The 17,871-nt window shown below is 40.8% G+C and overlaps 1 protein-coding gene across 1 annotated transcript in view; it reads left to right on the plus strand.

The window, feature by feature from the left end:
* Positions 1 to 17,871, plus strand: part of LAMP2 (lysosomal associated membrane protein 2) — a 34,913-nt gene that overhangs the window by 11,242 nt on the left and 5,800 nt on the right. The window contains 5 exon segments of the mRNA XM_070759896.1: positions 1,481 to 1,642; positions 3,715 to 3,895; positions 9,241 to 9,364; positions 12,623 to 12,692; positions 14,905 to 15,072. Of these exon segments, the coding sequence (XP_070615997.1) occupies positions 1,481 to 1,642; positions 3,715 to 3,895; positions 9,241 to 9,364; positions 12,623 to 12,692; positions 14,905 to 15,072 (705 nt within the window).

Consider the following 17,871-nt stretch of genomic DNA (forward strand, 5'->3'; position numbering starts at 1 on the left):
CACGAGGAAAAACAGGTAGTGTGTTTCCGCCCTCTGAGCTTGTTGCAAAAAACCCAAATGTGGCAAGACTCTCTTGCAATACTCCACAGTTCTTTCCTCTTCAACTTACAGGTTGTTTTACTTATTGCTTTACTTTGCCTCTCCTTGAGAATTGAAGCTGGACCAGCCTGGAAAAAAAAGATTTCCTCATTTTATATAAGACGTGCTCTGAACAGGGCAGGTTGAACAAGATTGAGTGGGCACTTAATTCTTCTTGATCCTCATCTTACCGCCACTTGGGCTGTTTCTCCCATGTGAGAAGATCTTGGATCTTAATTGAAAGTCATTTCCCATAGTTGCATTCATCTTTTATTAATTGCATTAATTCGAGTGGGATTACTGGTTTGCAAGACCTGATTGCTAGCTGGGTTCAAACGGGCACCGTTGTTTTTCTCAACTTTAAACTGCTGTATTACTATCCTTTTTATGATGTTTACCATTTACATCACACTATGAAAATTGCATTTTCTTTATTGTTTGTTTTAATTTTCTCTTTTGTCTGATTTCTTTCTTTCTTGTACAGTAATACCTCATGATACGAACTTAATTGGTGCAAGGAGGAGGTTCGTAAGACGAAAGGTTCGTAAGACGAAACATTGTTTCCCATAGGAAACAATGTAAAGTCAATTAATCCGTGCAACCAAAAAAAACCCCGCAAAAAAAACGGCTTTTGGTGACTGCTGGGAAGCCGCGCGGCTGTTTTAAAAGGTGACAGCCGGTCTGGGGGGCTTGCCAGCACCCCCCCCGAACCCGGGTTCGGGGTTCGGGGGGTGCTGGGAAGCCCCCCAGGCTGGCTGCGACCTTTTAAAACAGCCGTGCCGCTTCCCAGCTGTCTCCTGAAGCCGAACGCTAAAGACGCACTTCCGCGTTCGGCTTCGGGAGACAGCTGGAAAGCGGCGCGGCTGTTTTAAAAGGTCGCAGCCGGGCTGGGGGGCTTCCCAGCAACCTCCCGAACCGAACCCGGGGTTCAGAAAATTTTTGCCTCTTACGAACTTCTTGGGAAGCCCCGCCGCCCGGCTGACACCTTTTAAAACAGCCACGCAGCTTCCCAGCAGTCTCTGAACGCCGGTTCGTAACTCGAAAAAAGTTCGTAGGAAGAGGCAAAATTTTTCTGAACCCCGGGTTCGTATCACGAGTTGTTCGTAAGGCGAGGGGTTCGTATCTTGAGGTACCACTGTATATGTTTTTTGTGTGTTTTTAATATAACCAATAAACATTATTTTTTTAAAAAAAACTATTAAGTATTCAATAAATAGTGCATAAACTTACTGTGCCCCTCCCCCAATGGGGGAAGCACCTAAACATTTTCAGAGGGAAAAAAACCCCAAGAAATCGAGTTGCCTTTGGAAAAAGCTCAAGCTGGATGGTTGAGAATGTCTTCTTAGACCTTTAGATAGTTTGCATTTGCACCCTTCGACCAAACGTATTGATTTCTTTACAGAACAAATAACCGTTGTGGCCAATTTTCCTACCAACCCGGTTCCGTTAAACACGGCATTTACTTGCAACACCGAGGAGACGGTTAAAAGTGGCGATGTCAGCTTGACCTTCCAGAGTGTAACACTGCAAGCCTTCCTTCAAGATGGACACTTGAGTAGCCAGAGTGAGTAGCTAGCTCAAGAGCGCTCAATAGTCTTGCTAACTGGCCAGGCGCCCACGTTTTGGAAAAGTAAACAGTTCCTGCCCTGAGAATCGAGACTTTCAAGTTGGATGAGAGTTTGGTCTTTTCTTTGTTTTTTCTCTTTTTTGGTCTATACTTTTCTATTTTGTTTTTTATTATTTTTCTTAGTGGATAAAGTTTATTTTTTTTCCTTGTAAGGGTTTCGGAGAATACATAAACAATGTCGGTTGGCGGGCCCCAGGGGAAGAGCCTTCTCTGTGGCAGCACCGGCTCTCTGGAACCAACTCCCCCCCAGAGATTAGAACTGCCCCTACTCTTCCTGCCTTCCGTAAACTCCTTAAAACCCACCTTTGCCATCAGGCATGGGGGAACTGAAACACCTCCCCCAGGCTTGTTCAATTTTATATGCTTGTGTGTGTGTCTGTTAGTATATGGGGTTCTTTTAAATCTTTAAATATTTTAAAGTTATTTGAATTATTTATGATTTGTTATATCTTGTTGTGAGCCGCCCCGAGTCTTCGGAGAGGGGCGGCATACAAATCTAAATAATTAATTAATTAATAAATAAATAAATAAATAAATAAAATAATAAAATAAAATAAATAAAATAAATAAAATAAATAAAATAAATAAAATAAATAAAATAAATAAAATAAAATAAAATAAAATAAATAAGAAGGAGTAGGCACGAGGGCATACCTGAAATCATAGTTCCCTCTAAGCTAAGCAGTGAGCAATCGCTCACTTAAAAATCATCATCAACTCAGAGTTTTCCAAACCTGCCCAGAAGCCGAGAGGGAAAGAGTGAGAGGGAAGGAGAGAGAGAGGAAGAGAGAGAAACAGATAGAAAAAAGAGAGGAAGGAAAAGAGAAAGAAAAAGAATGGGAGTAAGGAAGAGAGAAAGAAAATCAAAATCTAGTTTGAAACTAGCTCAACTATTTAAGTGGCATTTTGATATTGATAGAGTTGCCCTATTATGAGCTCACTGAGACACACAGTACAGTATTTTATTTTGAAATTCTCGGAGGCAAAACAGGGTGGGGTTTTTATTTGTTTGTTTGTTTGTTTGTTTGTTTGTTTATTTATTTATTATTTCTGTGCCACCCAGTCCTGAAGGGACTGCCGCTCAGACACTATACTTTTCCACCCACCTACCCCCCCCAAAAAATTAGAGGGAACACTGCCTGAAATAGTAAAAGATTATTGATTAACTTAATAAGGTTTAAAGGAAATCAAGGTTGAATTCGATGAGAAGAAAACTAGATATCTGGGTGGCAAATTAGAGGTCAAGGTCTGGTGGGTTTGATAAATACAGGAAGTAATTAATTGGGAACTAATAATTTTGGGGGGCAATTATAATTGGCTTACCAACTCGACACTGTCTTTATTGTATTATGAAAGTACAGTGATACCTCGTCTTACGAATTTTATTTGTTCCGTGACCAGGTTCGTAAGCAGAAAAGTTCGCAAGGCAAAGCAATTTTCCCCACAGGAATCAATGTAAAAGCAAATAATGCGTGCAACCCCCATCCCAAAAGTCACCCCTTTTGCCTTGCGCCTGCTGGGAATCCCCGCCTCTGGGCTTCCATTGCTAGCCGAAGCGCTGGGATTCCCCTGAGGCTCCCCTCGCTGGGAAACCCCACCTCCAGACTTCCGTTGCCAGCCGAAGCGCCCGTTCTTGCAGTGCTGGGATTTCCCTGAGGCTCCCCCTCGCTGGGATTCCTTTCATTTTTGCCAGCGCAGCTTCGAATTCCAGCGAGGGGAGGCTCAGGGAAATCCCAGCGCTACGGCTGTCAATGGAAGGGCGGAGAGGCGCAGGGCATCCCAGCAGTGGCGGCTCGGGTTCGTAAGGTGAAAATAGTTCGGAAAAAGAGGCAAAAAAATCTTAAACACCGGGTTCGTATCACAAAAAGTTTCGTAAACGAGGTATCACTGTATTTTGAAAATGGATTGAAAAAGTTTGTATGGAGAAAAAAAAATTATCCCGAAAAAATTTAAGCGCTCTCCAGAACGGGCTCCCGTTTCAAATGTCTCTTGTTTTTCCCCCACCCCAGAGACTGTGTGTAACAATGATGTGATGGCCAGCAAATCCATCGTCCCGGCTTCCAACGCCACAGAATCTCTAACTCCCACCGTCCAGCCAGAGGAGAAACCGATCTCAGGAAGCTACACCGTCAAAAGCGGCCCAGTTACCTGCATTTTGGCCAACATGGGTTTGCAGCTGAACGTCACCCCAACAGGTTGAACAGAGATACTGTTTTGGTTATGCCTTGGGCGTTGTGTCATATAGCATTAATGCTCCTGGTGGTCTACCACAAGGCGATCCAGAAGCTGCCCATCCATGGGTTGACTAACCAGCGCTTTGGCGCTACTGGCGCATCCTCTGAGGTCAAGGGCGCGCATGCGTCCAGTGGGCAGGCGAGCGCCTTCGGTGTGAAATTTGGCTTTTCCGCATGTCCAGCAAATGAAATCCTATGGGAGGACGCACGAGCGAGCGAGATTTTGCTGACTTTTGCCAATATTTTCGCAAGAAAACCCAGCGAAAATTTCTCCTTGTGAGATTTCGTTTGCCGCACATGCGCATAAGCCAAATCTTGTGCGGGAACATGTGTGTGTGTGCGTCAGGGATGCACCGCTATGTGCGCATCCTGAAAATAACTACCAGAGTGTTTCACCTGACCGTTCCAGTAGCAGGCTTCCTTGGGCATTGCAGAGTCTTGTGTCATAGCATTCATGCTCGTGGTGTCTATCACAATGAGATACAGAAGCTGGCAATCCATGGGTTCACCAGCGAAGGACTGCCATCTTCGGCGCTACCGATGCGGCCCTCCGTTGTCGCGGGCATGTGGGTATCCAGTGGGCAGGCGGGCACATTCGGTGCAAAATTTGACTTCTGCACATGCACAGCAAGCAAAATCTTGTGTGAGGATGCGCAAGTGAGCAAGATTTTGGTGATTTTTCTGATATTTTTGCTTCCAGGCATGCGCAGAAGCAAAAAAAATCGCTCAACCTTCGCTCGCACGAGTGTCTTCATATGATTTTTTTTCTTCTGCGCATGCGCAGAAGTCAAATCTCATGCGAGGGGCTCTGTGCACACGTCGGTATATTTGCAACTATGCGCACATCCCAAAAATCGCTTCTGGAGCGTAGCAGCCTCTCTGACTTTAACCCCACTTTTGAGGTTCTTTGAAAGTTATCGTGAGGATGTGGCTGAAGTTGGGTGGTAAAAATGACCGAATATTGTTTTACGGGCGTGGGGTTTTTTTTCCTTTTATGCTAAAGTTAGGGAGAAAAGGAGCATGGGAAACTAGTTCTACGCCTAGGAAGAAACTCAAAAACTCATTTTAACCCAGCCCTGGATATCTGCGCTAAAAGAAGGCTTAAATGAAAAAAGACCCCATATTCTCAGCTGCCTAGGGAATCCTTGACCGGACTGTCATGAAAAGAGGTGTAAAAACAACCAAAAATTGGATTTTTCAACCTCCCCCCCCCCCCCCTTCCACTTACCATTCTGTTCTGTCAGGCTCTCTAGTAGACTCCTCCCAAAAATTCACAGGTACAAATTTCAGACACACACACGTTTGAAATTCAAAACAATGTTCTTTGTAATGAAAATTAACTTAAACCAAGCCCTCTTTTGGTATAGCAAAGAGCCCTCGTCTCCAAACAAACTGGTAATTTGTACAACTCCCTTATCAGTTCCGTGATACTTAGCTTGCAGCTGTGAGGCAATTCACAGTCCTTCTTCTTTCACAAAGTGAAACACACTTTGCTCTGGTTTAGTTTCCAAGCGGGGAAAAATCAGCACACGAAAAGTCAAAGGCAGCAAAGTAGTCACGAAACACAACGATCAGATAATCCTCCACAATGGCCAAACCCACAGGCTGCTATTTATAGCAGCCTCACTAATGACCACAGCCCCACCCAACCACAGGTGGCCTCATTTTCTTTGATAATAATCTCTCAGTTGTTGTTGCCTATGCATCGCTCTCCGCATGCGTGGCTGTATCATTAACTCTTGTTCTGAATCCAAGGAGGAGCTAGATAATTGATCTCCTTCTGAGCTGTCTTCCACACTCTCCTCTTCCCTGTCACTCATGTCTTCTTGGTCAGAGGAGCCTTCATCAGCAGATTCCACCGGGGGCAAAACAGGCCTGCAGCATATGGATGTCTCCCCCACATCCACAGTCCTTAGGGCAGGAGCTGGGTCAGAGCTAACCACAACACATTCCTGCTTGGCTAAAAGACAAGATCAAGCCAGAGCAAAGAGTCATCTCGTAAACGATTGCTAATTAATTCCCTTTCTTTTAAACCGCACATTTACCCATTGGTTTCACTTATTACACACAAGCGGGAGTTGCAGGTCAGGGTAAGCAGGTCAAGTTATTAAATGCACAAGTAAAAAAAGGGCTTTGGTAGCTTTTGGGTGTCCAGCTCACCAGTAGAGGGAGTGTAGATTTCCCCAAATCTTGTCTGTAATGCTGTCTCTGAATCCTGATTCCTTGAGACTATAAGGCGCCTTGCTGATTAATTATGGACGATAGAAGAATAAATTTATTTTAAATCAGTAAACAAAGGCAGCAGCAGCTTTGGGAAACACCCTCCTTTTAGAAATAACTTCTATATTTTTTTTCTCAGTGCAAAAAATTCTCTTTTTTCCCCATCTCAGCTATGTTTAAATTAATTTTTAAAAAGTTGGCCGGGTTGATATTTTAATAGAATTTTTACGGTGACCTGCTTCATTTTTTGGTTTAGGCTCAGAATAGAATAGAATAGAATAGAATATGATATTTTAATAGAATTTTTACGGTGACCTGCTTCGTTTTTTGGTTTAGGCACAGAATAGAATAGAATAGAATATGATATTTTAATATAATTTTTACGGTGACCTTCGTTTTTTGGTTTAGGCACAGAATAGAATAGAATAGAATAGAATAGAATTCTTTATTGGTCAAGTGTGATTGGTCACACAAGAAATTTGTCTTTGGTGCAGGTGTTCTCAGTGTACATACAAGAAAACATACATTTGTCCAGAATCAATTGGTACAACACTTAATGATTGTCACCGGGGTCAAATAAGCAATGAAGAAAAAATCAATATTAATAAAAATCTTAAGCATACAAGCAACAAATTACAGTCATAAGTGGGAGGAAATGGGTGATAAGAATGATGAGAAAAAACATTGCCCCTAGCCATCCTGCTCCTTTTTAAATAAGGTAGGATGTAGGTTTTGGAAGAAAGTTTGAGTTCCCCAGCTGTCTATGGAGATTCTCAATCATCCAGTTCAGGGTTTGTTTGTTTGTTTGTTTGTTTGTTTGTTTGTTTGTTTGTTTGTTTATTTGTTTGTTTGTTTATTTATTAATCAGATTTGTATGCCGCCCCTCTCCGCAGACTCGGAGCGGCTCACAGCAATAATAATACAATGTAAACAAATCTAATATTTAAGTTAATTTAAAAAATCCCAATTTAGAAACCAATCATACATACTAACATACCATGCATAAATTTTATAAGCCTAGGGGGAGGGAAAAGTGTCAAGGGTTGTCTCAATGGTGTTTTTTTCTTCAAAGCAACTGGACTTGCTGGTTTTTCTTTGAAGGCGTGTCGCTTCTGGTCCAGGAAGCTTCTTCAGGTCTGAGTTGCCCAGAGCAGGGAGTCTCCAACTTTCAGACTTATGGACCTCATCTCCCAGAATTCCTCAGCCAGTAATTTGAGGAATTCTGGGAGTTGAAGTCCACAAATCTGAAAGTTGCCAAGGTTGGAGGTCCCTGCCCCAGACCACAAGTATTTTGGGTGGGCCTTCCCATTTGTAAGAGTTGTGTAGGGTGAGATAGAATCATCCCACTCTGTTTGTTTGTTTGTTTGTTTGTTTAATTGATTGATTGATTGATTGATTGATTGATTGATTGATTGATTTTTATGCTGCCCTTCTCCTTAGATTCAGGGTGGCTTACAACAGTGTTTTTCAACCAGTGTGCCGTGAGACATGGTCAGGTGGGCCGTGAAGCTCAGCAAGAGAGAGAAAGAGAGAGAGAGAAAGAAAGAGAGAGAAAGAAAGCAAGAGAGAAAGAGAGAGAAAGAGAAAGAAAGCAAGAGAGAAAGAGAAAGAGAAAGAAAGCAAGAGAGAGAAAGAGAGGGAGGGAAGGAGGGAGAGAGAAAGAGCAAAAAAGAGAGTAAGGAAGGAAGAGAGAAAGAAAGAGGGATGGACAGAGAGAAGAAGGAAGGAAGAGAGAGAAAGAGGGGGAGAAATAGAGCGAAAGGGAGGGAGGGAGAGAGAGAGAATTTTTTTGTCCAAACTTTTTTTAGCCCTCCCACTCCCCCCCCTCCCCCGCTCAATGTGCCCCGTGATTTTGTATATGTAAAAAATGTGCCGCAGCTCAAAAAAGGTTGAAAATCACTGGCTTACAACATGTTAGCAATAGCACTTTAAAAAAAAATTATTAATTTTCATAAAATAGACAAAACTGACATACATACATATAACATAGAAATGGGGTTGCATATTCCCCGCTTATTCTAGAAGTAAAATTTCAATACAGAAAAGAGATTACACTTCAAATCAACTCATTACTTTAAATGGAAAAGAAGAAATTTGTTTTACCTTATATAGTAAATCTTCATATATAAACAACTAACATAACCTTTAAATCATATCTCTACTTATACAATTCTCTTATTCTTTTCACTTTTCGTTTTTCTTCTTATTTATCCATATATACACTTTGTTCCATATCTCATAAAATTCTGTTTCCTCTTGGTCATTTAACCGTCTTGTCATCATATCCATTTCAGCGCAGTCTAATATTTTCTTAATAACCTCCTCTTCTTTGCGAACGTTTTCCCTTTTCCAATTTTGCGCATATACAATCCTGGCCGCTGTCAAAATATGAATGACTAGATGTGAAATTTCTTTCTTATATCTCTGATTAGTTATGCCCAATAAATAGAATTCCGGGGGGTTTTCTATCTCCTGTCTTACTATTTCTTTTATTATTCTTTCTATCATTTTCCAATTAAGCTTAACTTTACTACACATCCACCATTGATGATAATAGGAACCTATTTCTTTCTTACATTTCCAACATAGTGGAGAGGTCTTAGGGAACATTTTCGCTATCCTGTTCGGTGGGAGGTGCCAGCTGTAAAACATCTTAATTTGATTTTCTTTTAGCGAGACCGATTTTGTCATTTTCCAATTTGAAGTCCAGACATTTTCCCACGTGTCTATATCAATTTCTTTGCCAATATTTTTACACCAACTTTTTAACAGAGCCAGCCTATTGCCCCCACAATCCGGGTCCTCATTTTACCCACCTCGGAAGGATGGAAGGCTGAGTCAACCTTTGAGCCGGTGATGAGATTTGAACCGCTGACTTACAGATCTACAGCCAGCTTCGGTGGCCTGCAGTACAGCACTCTACCTGCTGTGCCACCCCGGCTCTGGTTGTTGGTCAACCAGATTGGAGATAATTTTGTAAACTTCAAAGTGTGAAGATATTTGCGGGTGGTGGGGATAAAAGGCACAGAAGAAACGCAGCTTTGAAGAGGCATTGAAATGCTTCTGGTTTTGTTTTGTTTTTCAGGTTCCCATAATAATGAACTTTAATCCAAACAGCACGGTGGCTTCTGGTGAGTGTGGCAAGACAACTGCTGTCCTTCGGTTGAGTGACGGAAACACGAAGGTCGATTTCGTCTTTGCTGTGGTAAGGAAGCAATAGCTCTTGGGCTTATGTACAGCTTCACAGTGCTTTACAGCCCTCTCTAAGCAGTTCACAGGGTCAGTATTTTGCCCCCAACAATCTGCGTCTTCATTTTACCCACTGCGGAAGGATGGAAGGCTGAGTCAACCTTGAGCCTGGTGAGAATTGAACTGTTAGCAGTCAACAGAGTTAGCCTGCAATACTACATTCTGGAAAGAAGGGGAAAGGGAAAGAAAGGAAAAGGAAGGGAAAGGAAAGAAGGAAGGGAAGGGAAGAAAGGAAAGGAAAGGGAAAGAAAGGAAGGGAAAGGAAAGGAAAGGAAAGAAGGAAGGGAAGGGAAGAAAGGAAAGGAAAAGGGAGGAAAGAAAGGAAAGGAAAGGAAGGGAAGGAAGGGGAGGGGAGGAAAGGAAAGGGGAGGAAAGGAAAGGAAAGGAAAGGAAAAAAGGAAAGGAAGGAAAGGAAAGAAAAGGAAGGAAAGGGAAGGAAGGGAAAGGAAAGGGGAGGAAAGGAAAGGAAGGAAAGGAAAGGAAAAAAGGAAAGGAAAAAAGGAAAGGAAGGGAAAGGAAAGGAAAGGAAAGAAGGGAAGGGAAGAAAGGAAAGGAAAGGAAAAAAGGAAAGGAAAGGGGAGGAAAGAAAAGGAAGGAAAGGGAAGGAAGGGAAAGGAAAGGAAAGGGGAGGAAAGGAAAGGAAGGGAAAGGAAAGGAAAAAAAGGAAAGGAAAGGGGAGGAAAGGAAAGAAGGAAGGGAAGGGAAGAAAGGAAAGGGGAGGAAAGGAAGGAAAGGAAAGAAAAGGAAGGAAAGGGAAGGAAGGGAAAGGAAAGGAAAGGGGAGGAAAGGAAAGGAAGGAAAGGAAAGGAAAAAAGGAAAGGAAGGAAAGGAAGGGAAAGGAAAGGAAAGGAAAAAAGGAAAGGAAAGGGGAGGAAAGAAAAGGAAGGAAAGGGAAGGAAGGGAAAGGAAAGGAAAGGGGAGGAAAGGAAAGGAAGGAAAGGAAAGGAAAAAAGGAAAGGAAGGAAAGGAAGGGAAAGGAAAGGAAAGGAAAAAAGGAAAGGAAAGGGGAGGAAAGAAAAGGAAGGAAAGGGAAGGAAGGGAAAGGAAAGGAAAGGGGAGGAAAGGAAAGGAAGGGAAAGGAAAGGAAAAAAAGGAAAGGAAAGGGGAGGAAAGGAAAGAAGGAAGGGAAGGGAAGAAAGGAAAGGGGAGGAAAGGAAGGAAAGGAAAGAAAAGGAAGGAAAGGGAAGGAAGGGAAAGGAAAGGAAAGGGGAGGAAAGGAAAGGAAGGAAAGGAAAGGAAAAAAGGAAAGGAAGGAAAGGAAGGGAAAGGAAAGGAAAGGAAAAAAGGAAAGGAAAGGGGAGGAAAGGAAAGGAAGGAAAGGAAAGGAAAAAAGGAAAGGAAAGAAGGGAAGGGAAGAAAGGAAATGAAAGGAAAGGAAAGGAAAAAAGGAAAGGAAGGAAGGGAAAGGAAAGGAAGGAAAGGAAAGGAAAGGAAGGAAAGGAAAGGAAGGGAAAGGAAAGGAAAAAAGGAAAGGGGAGGAAAGGAAAGAAGGAAGGGAAGGGAAGAAAGGAAAGGAAAGGGGAGGAAAGGAAGGAAAGGAAAGAAAAGGAAGGAAAGGGAAGGATGGGAAAGGAAAGGGGAGGAAAGGAAAGGAAAAAAGGAAAGGAAAAAAGGAAAGGAAGGGAAAGGAAAGAAGGGAAGGGAAGAAAGGAAATGAAAGGAAAGGAAAAAAGGAAAGGAAGGAAAGGAAGGAAGGGAAAGGAAAGGAAAGGAAGGGAAGGGAAAGGAAAGGAAAGGAAGAAAGGAAAGGAAAGGGGAGGAAAGGAAAGGAAGGAAGGGAAAGGAAAGGAAAGAAGGAAGGGAAGGGAAGAAAGGAAAGGAAAAAAGGAAAGGGAAAGAAAGGAAGGAAAGGAAGGAAAAGAAAGGAAAGGAAAAGAAATGAAGGAAAGGAAAGGAAAGAAGATAGCAATAGCACTTACACTTATATACTGCTTCACAGTGCTTTACAACCTTCTCTAAGCGATTTACAGAGTCAGCCTCTTGCCCCCAACAATCTGGGTTGGGGGCAAGAGGCTGACTCTGTAAACCGCCCTCTCCCCCAGAATAAAATAAAATAAAATATTACGCTATGTTTGTGCTGTTAGGAATGGTGCGGTGGTGTAGAGGTGGAGCTCTCACCTTACAATCAGCAGGTTGTTAGTTCGATCCTAGGTAGAAGCAAATATTTCTTTTTTCATATACCCATGATGGTGAACCTATGGCATGGATGCCACAGGTGGCACGCAGTCCCATATCTGCTGGCACGTGACCTGTTGCCCTAGCTCAGCTCCAATGTGGATGTGTGTGCCGGCCAGCTGATTTTTGGCTCATACAGAGGCTCTAGGAAGGCGTTTTTGGCTTCCAGAGAGCTCCAGGGGATGGGGGAAAGCATTTTTACCCTCCCCAGGCTCCAGGGAAGTCTTTGGAGCCTGGGGACGGTGAAACATGAGCCTACTGGAGCTGGGTCCACCAGAAGTTGGGAAACAGGCCAGTTCCGGCCTCCAGAGGGCCTTGGAGGGGTGGAGGAAGCTGTTTTCACCCTCCCCAGGCAGTGAATTATGGGTTTGGGCACTCGTAATAATGTGCATATATACTCTTTCAGCACCCGAGGAAAAAAAGGTTCGCCATCACTGCCATATACCTTCAATCTTCAATACAATACAATGAATTTACATTTTTTATTATTATTATTATTATTATTATTATTATTATTATTATTATATATTAGATTTGTATTAGATTAGTATTTATTTATTTTATTAGATTAGTAATTTATCATCCAATAATATGCTGCCTTTTTAAGAAGTAATTAATGATGCATGACAATTGAATATAATCACAATGGCCTAAATGTAATAAAAATTTAATAGCTGAATGAAAGCAAAAAGATGAGACGTTATAGCAAATAGTATTGTAGGTTTTCTATAATGATATTTAAAAGGTTGCTATGAAGGTTTTCCAGGTGATAAAAGTAAAGGAGGTAGAGGTAAATATTTCTGTCTCTGGGCACAATGAGAATATATCTGCTGGGGAAAAAACTCCATATTGGCAACAGGAAGAGCAATGGGCCAGTAAAACACCCTGCTCATACCATTCAGTTGCACCTGCAAGGGATTATGGGTTCATTAAATGGGGATGATGAGGTTTGTGCTGTTAGATTTTCCCCTGAAAAGTATTATCGGTAAGATGGTGTCCGTTGTAATATGTGTTAACCAGGTTTCATTTTGTGAAACAGAAAAATTCTACCTCTTCGGAAAAATTCTATCTGAAAGGAGTGAATATCACTATAACGGAATCGCTGAACGGTAAGAGAGGCTTAGTCACTGGCAGCCTACCGCAGGGGTCCTCAACTTACAACGGTTCATTCAGTGACCGTTGGAAGTTAACAACAGTATTGAAAAAAGGGACGTACGGCCGTTTTTCACACTTATGACTTGCTGCGGTTATGTCCATGGTCGCGGGATCAAAATTTGGGCATTTGGCAATTGACTCCTATGTACGGCAGTCACACTATCCCCTTTTGTGACCTTCGGACCAGCAAAGTCAACGGGGAAGCCAGGTTCACTTACCAAATGTGGCAAGAAAGGTCAACAACAAGGTTGAACAAGAGATTTCTTTAAAAAAAAAAAAATATTTTTAATTGTTTTTTTTTTAAAGACAAACAAACACATACAACATTGAACACTCAAGGAGCTACCATTGCTCCGCTTGTCATAGAAGTCTAACTAATACAAAAATCAAAAACCTAACTGTGGTCAGATCAATACAGAGATATCACACGTATATATTACATACTTGTTAAATTTAACTCAATATTCTTATAATAATAATAATTAATAATAATTTATTAGATTTGTATGCCGCCCCTCTCCGAAGACTCGGGGCGACTCACAATAATGATAAAAACAATATTATACTGGCACAAATCTAATATTAAAAAAACCTAAAAACCCTATCATAATTAAAAACCAATTAAATTTCTTTAATTGTTAATTAAATTTCTTTATCTATAAAAATACTTATTCAAAAAATAGAATATAGTAAATAACACATCTAACTTTATCATACTGTGAGCAAAAAGGGAAAAAAAGTACAAAAATTCTATGTTTATATTATTTTTAAACTGTTTCACTCTATCTTATAACATTTCAAAATAATAAGTTCAAATAGTTCTAAATTCTTATTTCTTTAACTTTTAATACTATTTTTAAAATTTCACCATTCGTATACTTTATCCCATATCCCATAAAAGGGACTGGCTTTTTAAAGTTAGCAAGAAATATTTTGCAAGAAATCCTCCAAAAGGAAATGGCACAAATTTAGGATATTGACTCCGAGGAGGATATTGCAACTGTCTTTCCTCAGCCAGCTCCTAAGGGACAATGGGTTTATTATTTCTTCCAAAACTTTTCATTTTTCCAATATTGTGCTTATATTAACCTCGCTGCGGTTATTAATTGTGTAAAATTAGATAGATCTGTCCTTTTCCATATTTTTCATTAGTAATTCCCAGGAATTTAATTAATTGAATTTATTCCACTTCTATGCTGCCCAATCCTGTAGCATTCAGGGCATCTTACAACAATACAATAGTACAATAATAATAAAAAGAAATTGAACTGTAGGAACAGTTCTGGTTTCATTTCTGTTTTCCTACCTAGTATCTATTCTAGCCGCATCATAACCTTATTCCAAAATATCTTTTGCTTCTTGACACATAACCACCACATGTAATAGTATGAACCATTCACTATTTTATTTATTTATTTATTTATTTGTCAGATTTGTATGCCATCCCTCTCCACAGTGCTGGAAATATAAAATTTGCCCATGTTACTCCAATTCTCCGCAGTCTGCATTGGTTGCCGATCGGTTTCCGGTCACAATTCAAAGTGTTGGCTATGACCTATAAAGCCCTTCATGGCATCGGACCAGAATATCTCCGGGACCACCTTCTGCCGCACAAATCCCAGCGACCAGTTAGGTCCCACAGAGTTGGCCTTCTCCGGATCCCGTCGACTAAACAATGTCGTCTGGCGGGACCCAGGGGAAGAGCCTTCTCTGTGGCGGCCCCGACCGTCTGGAACCAACTCCCCCCGGAGATCAGAACTGCCCCCACCCTCCTTGCCTTTTGAAAGCTCCTCAAAACCCACCTCTGTCGTCAGGCATGGGGGAATTGAAATTTTCCCTTCCCCCTAGGCTTATAGAATTTATGCATGGTATGTTTGTATGTATGATTGGTTCTTTAAATTGGGTTTTTTAAAAAACAACTAACTCTAGCGGCATAAAAATTGAATGAATGAATGAATGAATGAATGAATAAATAAATAAATAAATAAATAATACTTGACAGAGTGATTATTGTGGGGAAAATAAGAGGAAACCGTATTTGATTTGTTTGCTGCCCTCTCATTGTTTATTTTTTTTATTTTTAAAAGACGGGATATAAATTTTAAAATAAATAAAAATAACACTTTATTGTCATCCAAGCTGACCTACCCTCTTGTTCCTCTTCAGTGAACTTTTCGGCCTCGAATCAAACGCTCAACAACTGGGAAACAACCATGGGGAATTCATACCTATGCCGAAAAGAAGAATCAATCTTTGTGAGCTCTGGCTATAAATTAAACATCTTTGATTTGAAGATCCAGCCATTTGAAGTGGAAGAAGGGCAGTTTTCCGCAGGTAAGAGAGAAAAGCCAAGAAAGATGTAGGATTCTTCCATCTAAAGGTTCAAGGGACAAATGTCTATGGAGTTTCTCCATCAGGTGAGGTTGTCCCAAAAGTACTTTAAAAAAAAAAAAAGCAACATAGACTTTCTGCTTTTTTTTTCTTTGAAGACCTTTCTATTCTCATCCAAGGAGCTTCTTCAGGTTTGCATGGATGTTGGGGAATGGAAGGATTGATACTCCTTGCAGACAGCTGGCCATTTGAATCCTTTTCAGAGGCTCATTGAGGCTACACATCTGGAATACTGTGTTCAGTTCTGGAGACCTCACCTACAAAGAGATATGGATAAAATTGAACGGGTCCAAAGACGGGCTACAAAAATGGTGGAAGGTCTTAAACATAAAACCTATCAGGAAAGATTTTTTTAAAAAAATAATATTTTTATTAAATTGCAAAGACAAACAAAACATACATTACATGTAACATTTAATGGAGCAACAATCGCTCCTCCCAGAGTTGAAGTCATCTTTGTATTTGTAATAAGAAAAGGATAAAAAATCTTATCGTTATTTCAAACCATCTATGAAATACTTAAAAATAAGATAGTAGGTAAAAACACATCTAAAATATTTAAAAATATATAGAAAGTTTAAAATTATGACTTAAAATGAACTAAGAAAAAAAAGAGAAATAGTAGAAGAAGAAAAAAGGGATTTACATTTGTATTGTAAATAATCACTGTCTAGTACAATATAACTACCAGATACAAATATATTTAAAATAGTATAGAAATAAGGTTATCTCTGTTTCTTTGTATCCCACCATATATACCTTTTGCCAAACATCATAAAATTCTGATTCTTGATTTAATGAACTCAATCTGTATAGTCTGGAGGACAGAAGGAAAAGGGGGGACATGATCGAAATACGTTAAAGGGTTCAATAAGGTTCAAGAAGGAAGTGTTTTCAATAGGAAAGTGAACACAGGAACAAGGGGACACAATCTGAGGTTAGTTAGGGGAAAGTTCAGAAGCAACATGAGAAAAAATTTGACTGAACGAAGGAGTAGATGCTTGGAACAAACTTCCAGCAGACGTGGTTGGTAAATTCACAGGAACTGAATTTAAACATGCCTGGGATAAACATAGATCCATCCTAAGATAAAATACAGGAAATAGTGTAAGGGCAGACTAGATGGACCATGAGGTCTTTTTCTGCCGTCAATCTTTCATGTTACTATAGAAACATAGAAGACTGACGGCAGAAAAAGACCTCATGGTCCATCTAGTCTGCCCTTATACTATTTCCTGTATTTTATCTTACAATGGATATATGTTTACCCCAGGCATCTTTAAATTCAGTTCCTGTGGATTTACCAACCACGTCTGCTGGAAGTTTGTTCCAAGGATCTACTACTCTTTCAGTAAAATAATATTTTCTCACGTTGCTTTTGATCTTTCCCCCAACTAACTTCAGATTGTTTCCCCTTGTTCTTGTGTTCACTTTCCTATTAAAAACACTTCTCCCCTGGACCTTATTTCACCCTTCAACATATTTAAATGTTTCGATCATGTCCTCCCTTTTCCTTCTGTCCTCCAGACTATACAGATGGAGTTCATGAAGTCTTTCCTGATACGTTTTATGCTTAAGACCTTCCACCATTCTTGTAGCCTGTCTTTGGACCTGTTCAATTTTGTCAATATCTTTTTGTAGGTGAGGTCTCCAGAACTGAACACAGTATTCCAAATGTGGTCTCACCAGCGCTCTATACAGTGGTACCTCGAGATACGAGTTTAATTCGTTCCGGACCTGGGCTCTTAAGTCGAGCAGCTCTTATCTCGAACAACTTTTCCCCATAGGAATTAATGTAAATAATTTTAATTGGTTCCAGCCCTCAAAAAACTCACAAAGTTAGTCTAAATTATGCAGAAAGACATGTTTTTAATGAAGAAATGTACATGTACATATAAATGAATAATGAAGTTTCTTTCACTTAACTTGTAAACTTTCTTAAACTTTTAAATTTACATATGTTCAACTTCTCTGCCACCCAATCCTGTAGGACAGAGGTCCCCAACCCTTTTTGCACCAGGGACCGGCTTTAAGCGATCAAAAGAGGAATGGGTGAATGAATGGACGGAGGGTGGGAAGGAAGGAAGGAAAGAGGGAAGGGACAGGAACAGAGGAAGGAAGCAAGGAAACTTATGAAAGGGGGAGAGTAAGAGAGGAATGAGTGAAGGGAGGGAGGGAAGAAGGTGGGAAGGAGAAAGAAAAGAAGAAATAGAGAAGGGAAGGTAAAAGAGAGAAAGAAAAAGAGCAAGAAAGAAAGCAAGCAAGAAAGAAAGAAAAAGAAAGGGGGAAGGGACAGGAACAGAGGAAGGAAGCAAGGAAACTTATGAAAGGGGAGAGTAAGAGAGGAATGAGTGAAGGGAGGGAGGGAGGGAAGAAGGTGGGAAGGAGAAAGAAAAGAAGAAATAGAGGAAGGGAAGGTAAAAGAGAGAAAGAAAAAGAGCAAGAAAGAAAGCTGCAAGCACCCCCCCCGAGCCCCCCAGGCCGGCTGCAACCTTTTAAAACACGCGCGCCGCTTCGCAGCTGTCTCCTGAAGCCGAACGCGGAAGTTAGCGTTTGGCTTCAGGAGACAGCTCCTTGGCGCTTGTATCTCGAATTTGGGCTTGTAAGTAGAACAAAAATATCTCTCCCCTCCCAGCTCTTATCTCGAGTTGCTCTTAAGTAGAGCAGCTCTTATGTCGGGGTTCCACTGTATAAGGGGATCACAATATGTTCTCCTTACATTGCGCCACCTGTTAATTCCAT

This window comes from Erythrolamprus reginae, chromosome 8 (assembly GCF_031021105.1).
Source record: "Erythrolamprus reginae isolate rEryReg1 chromosome 8, rEryReg1.hap1, whole genome shotgun sequence".
In the NCBI taxonomy this organism is placed as follows: Eukaryota; Metazoa; Chordata; class Lepidosauria; order Squamata; family Dipsadidae; genus Erythrolamprus; species Erythrolamprus reginae.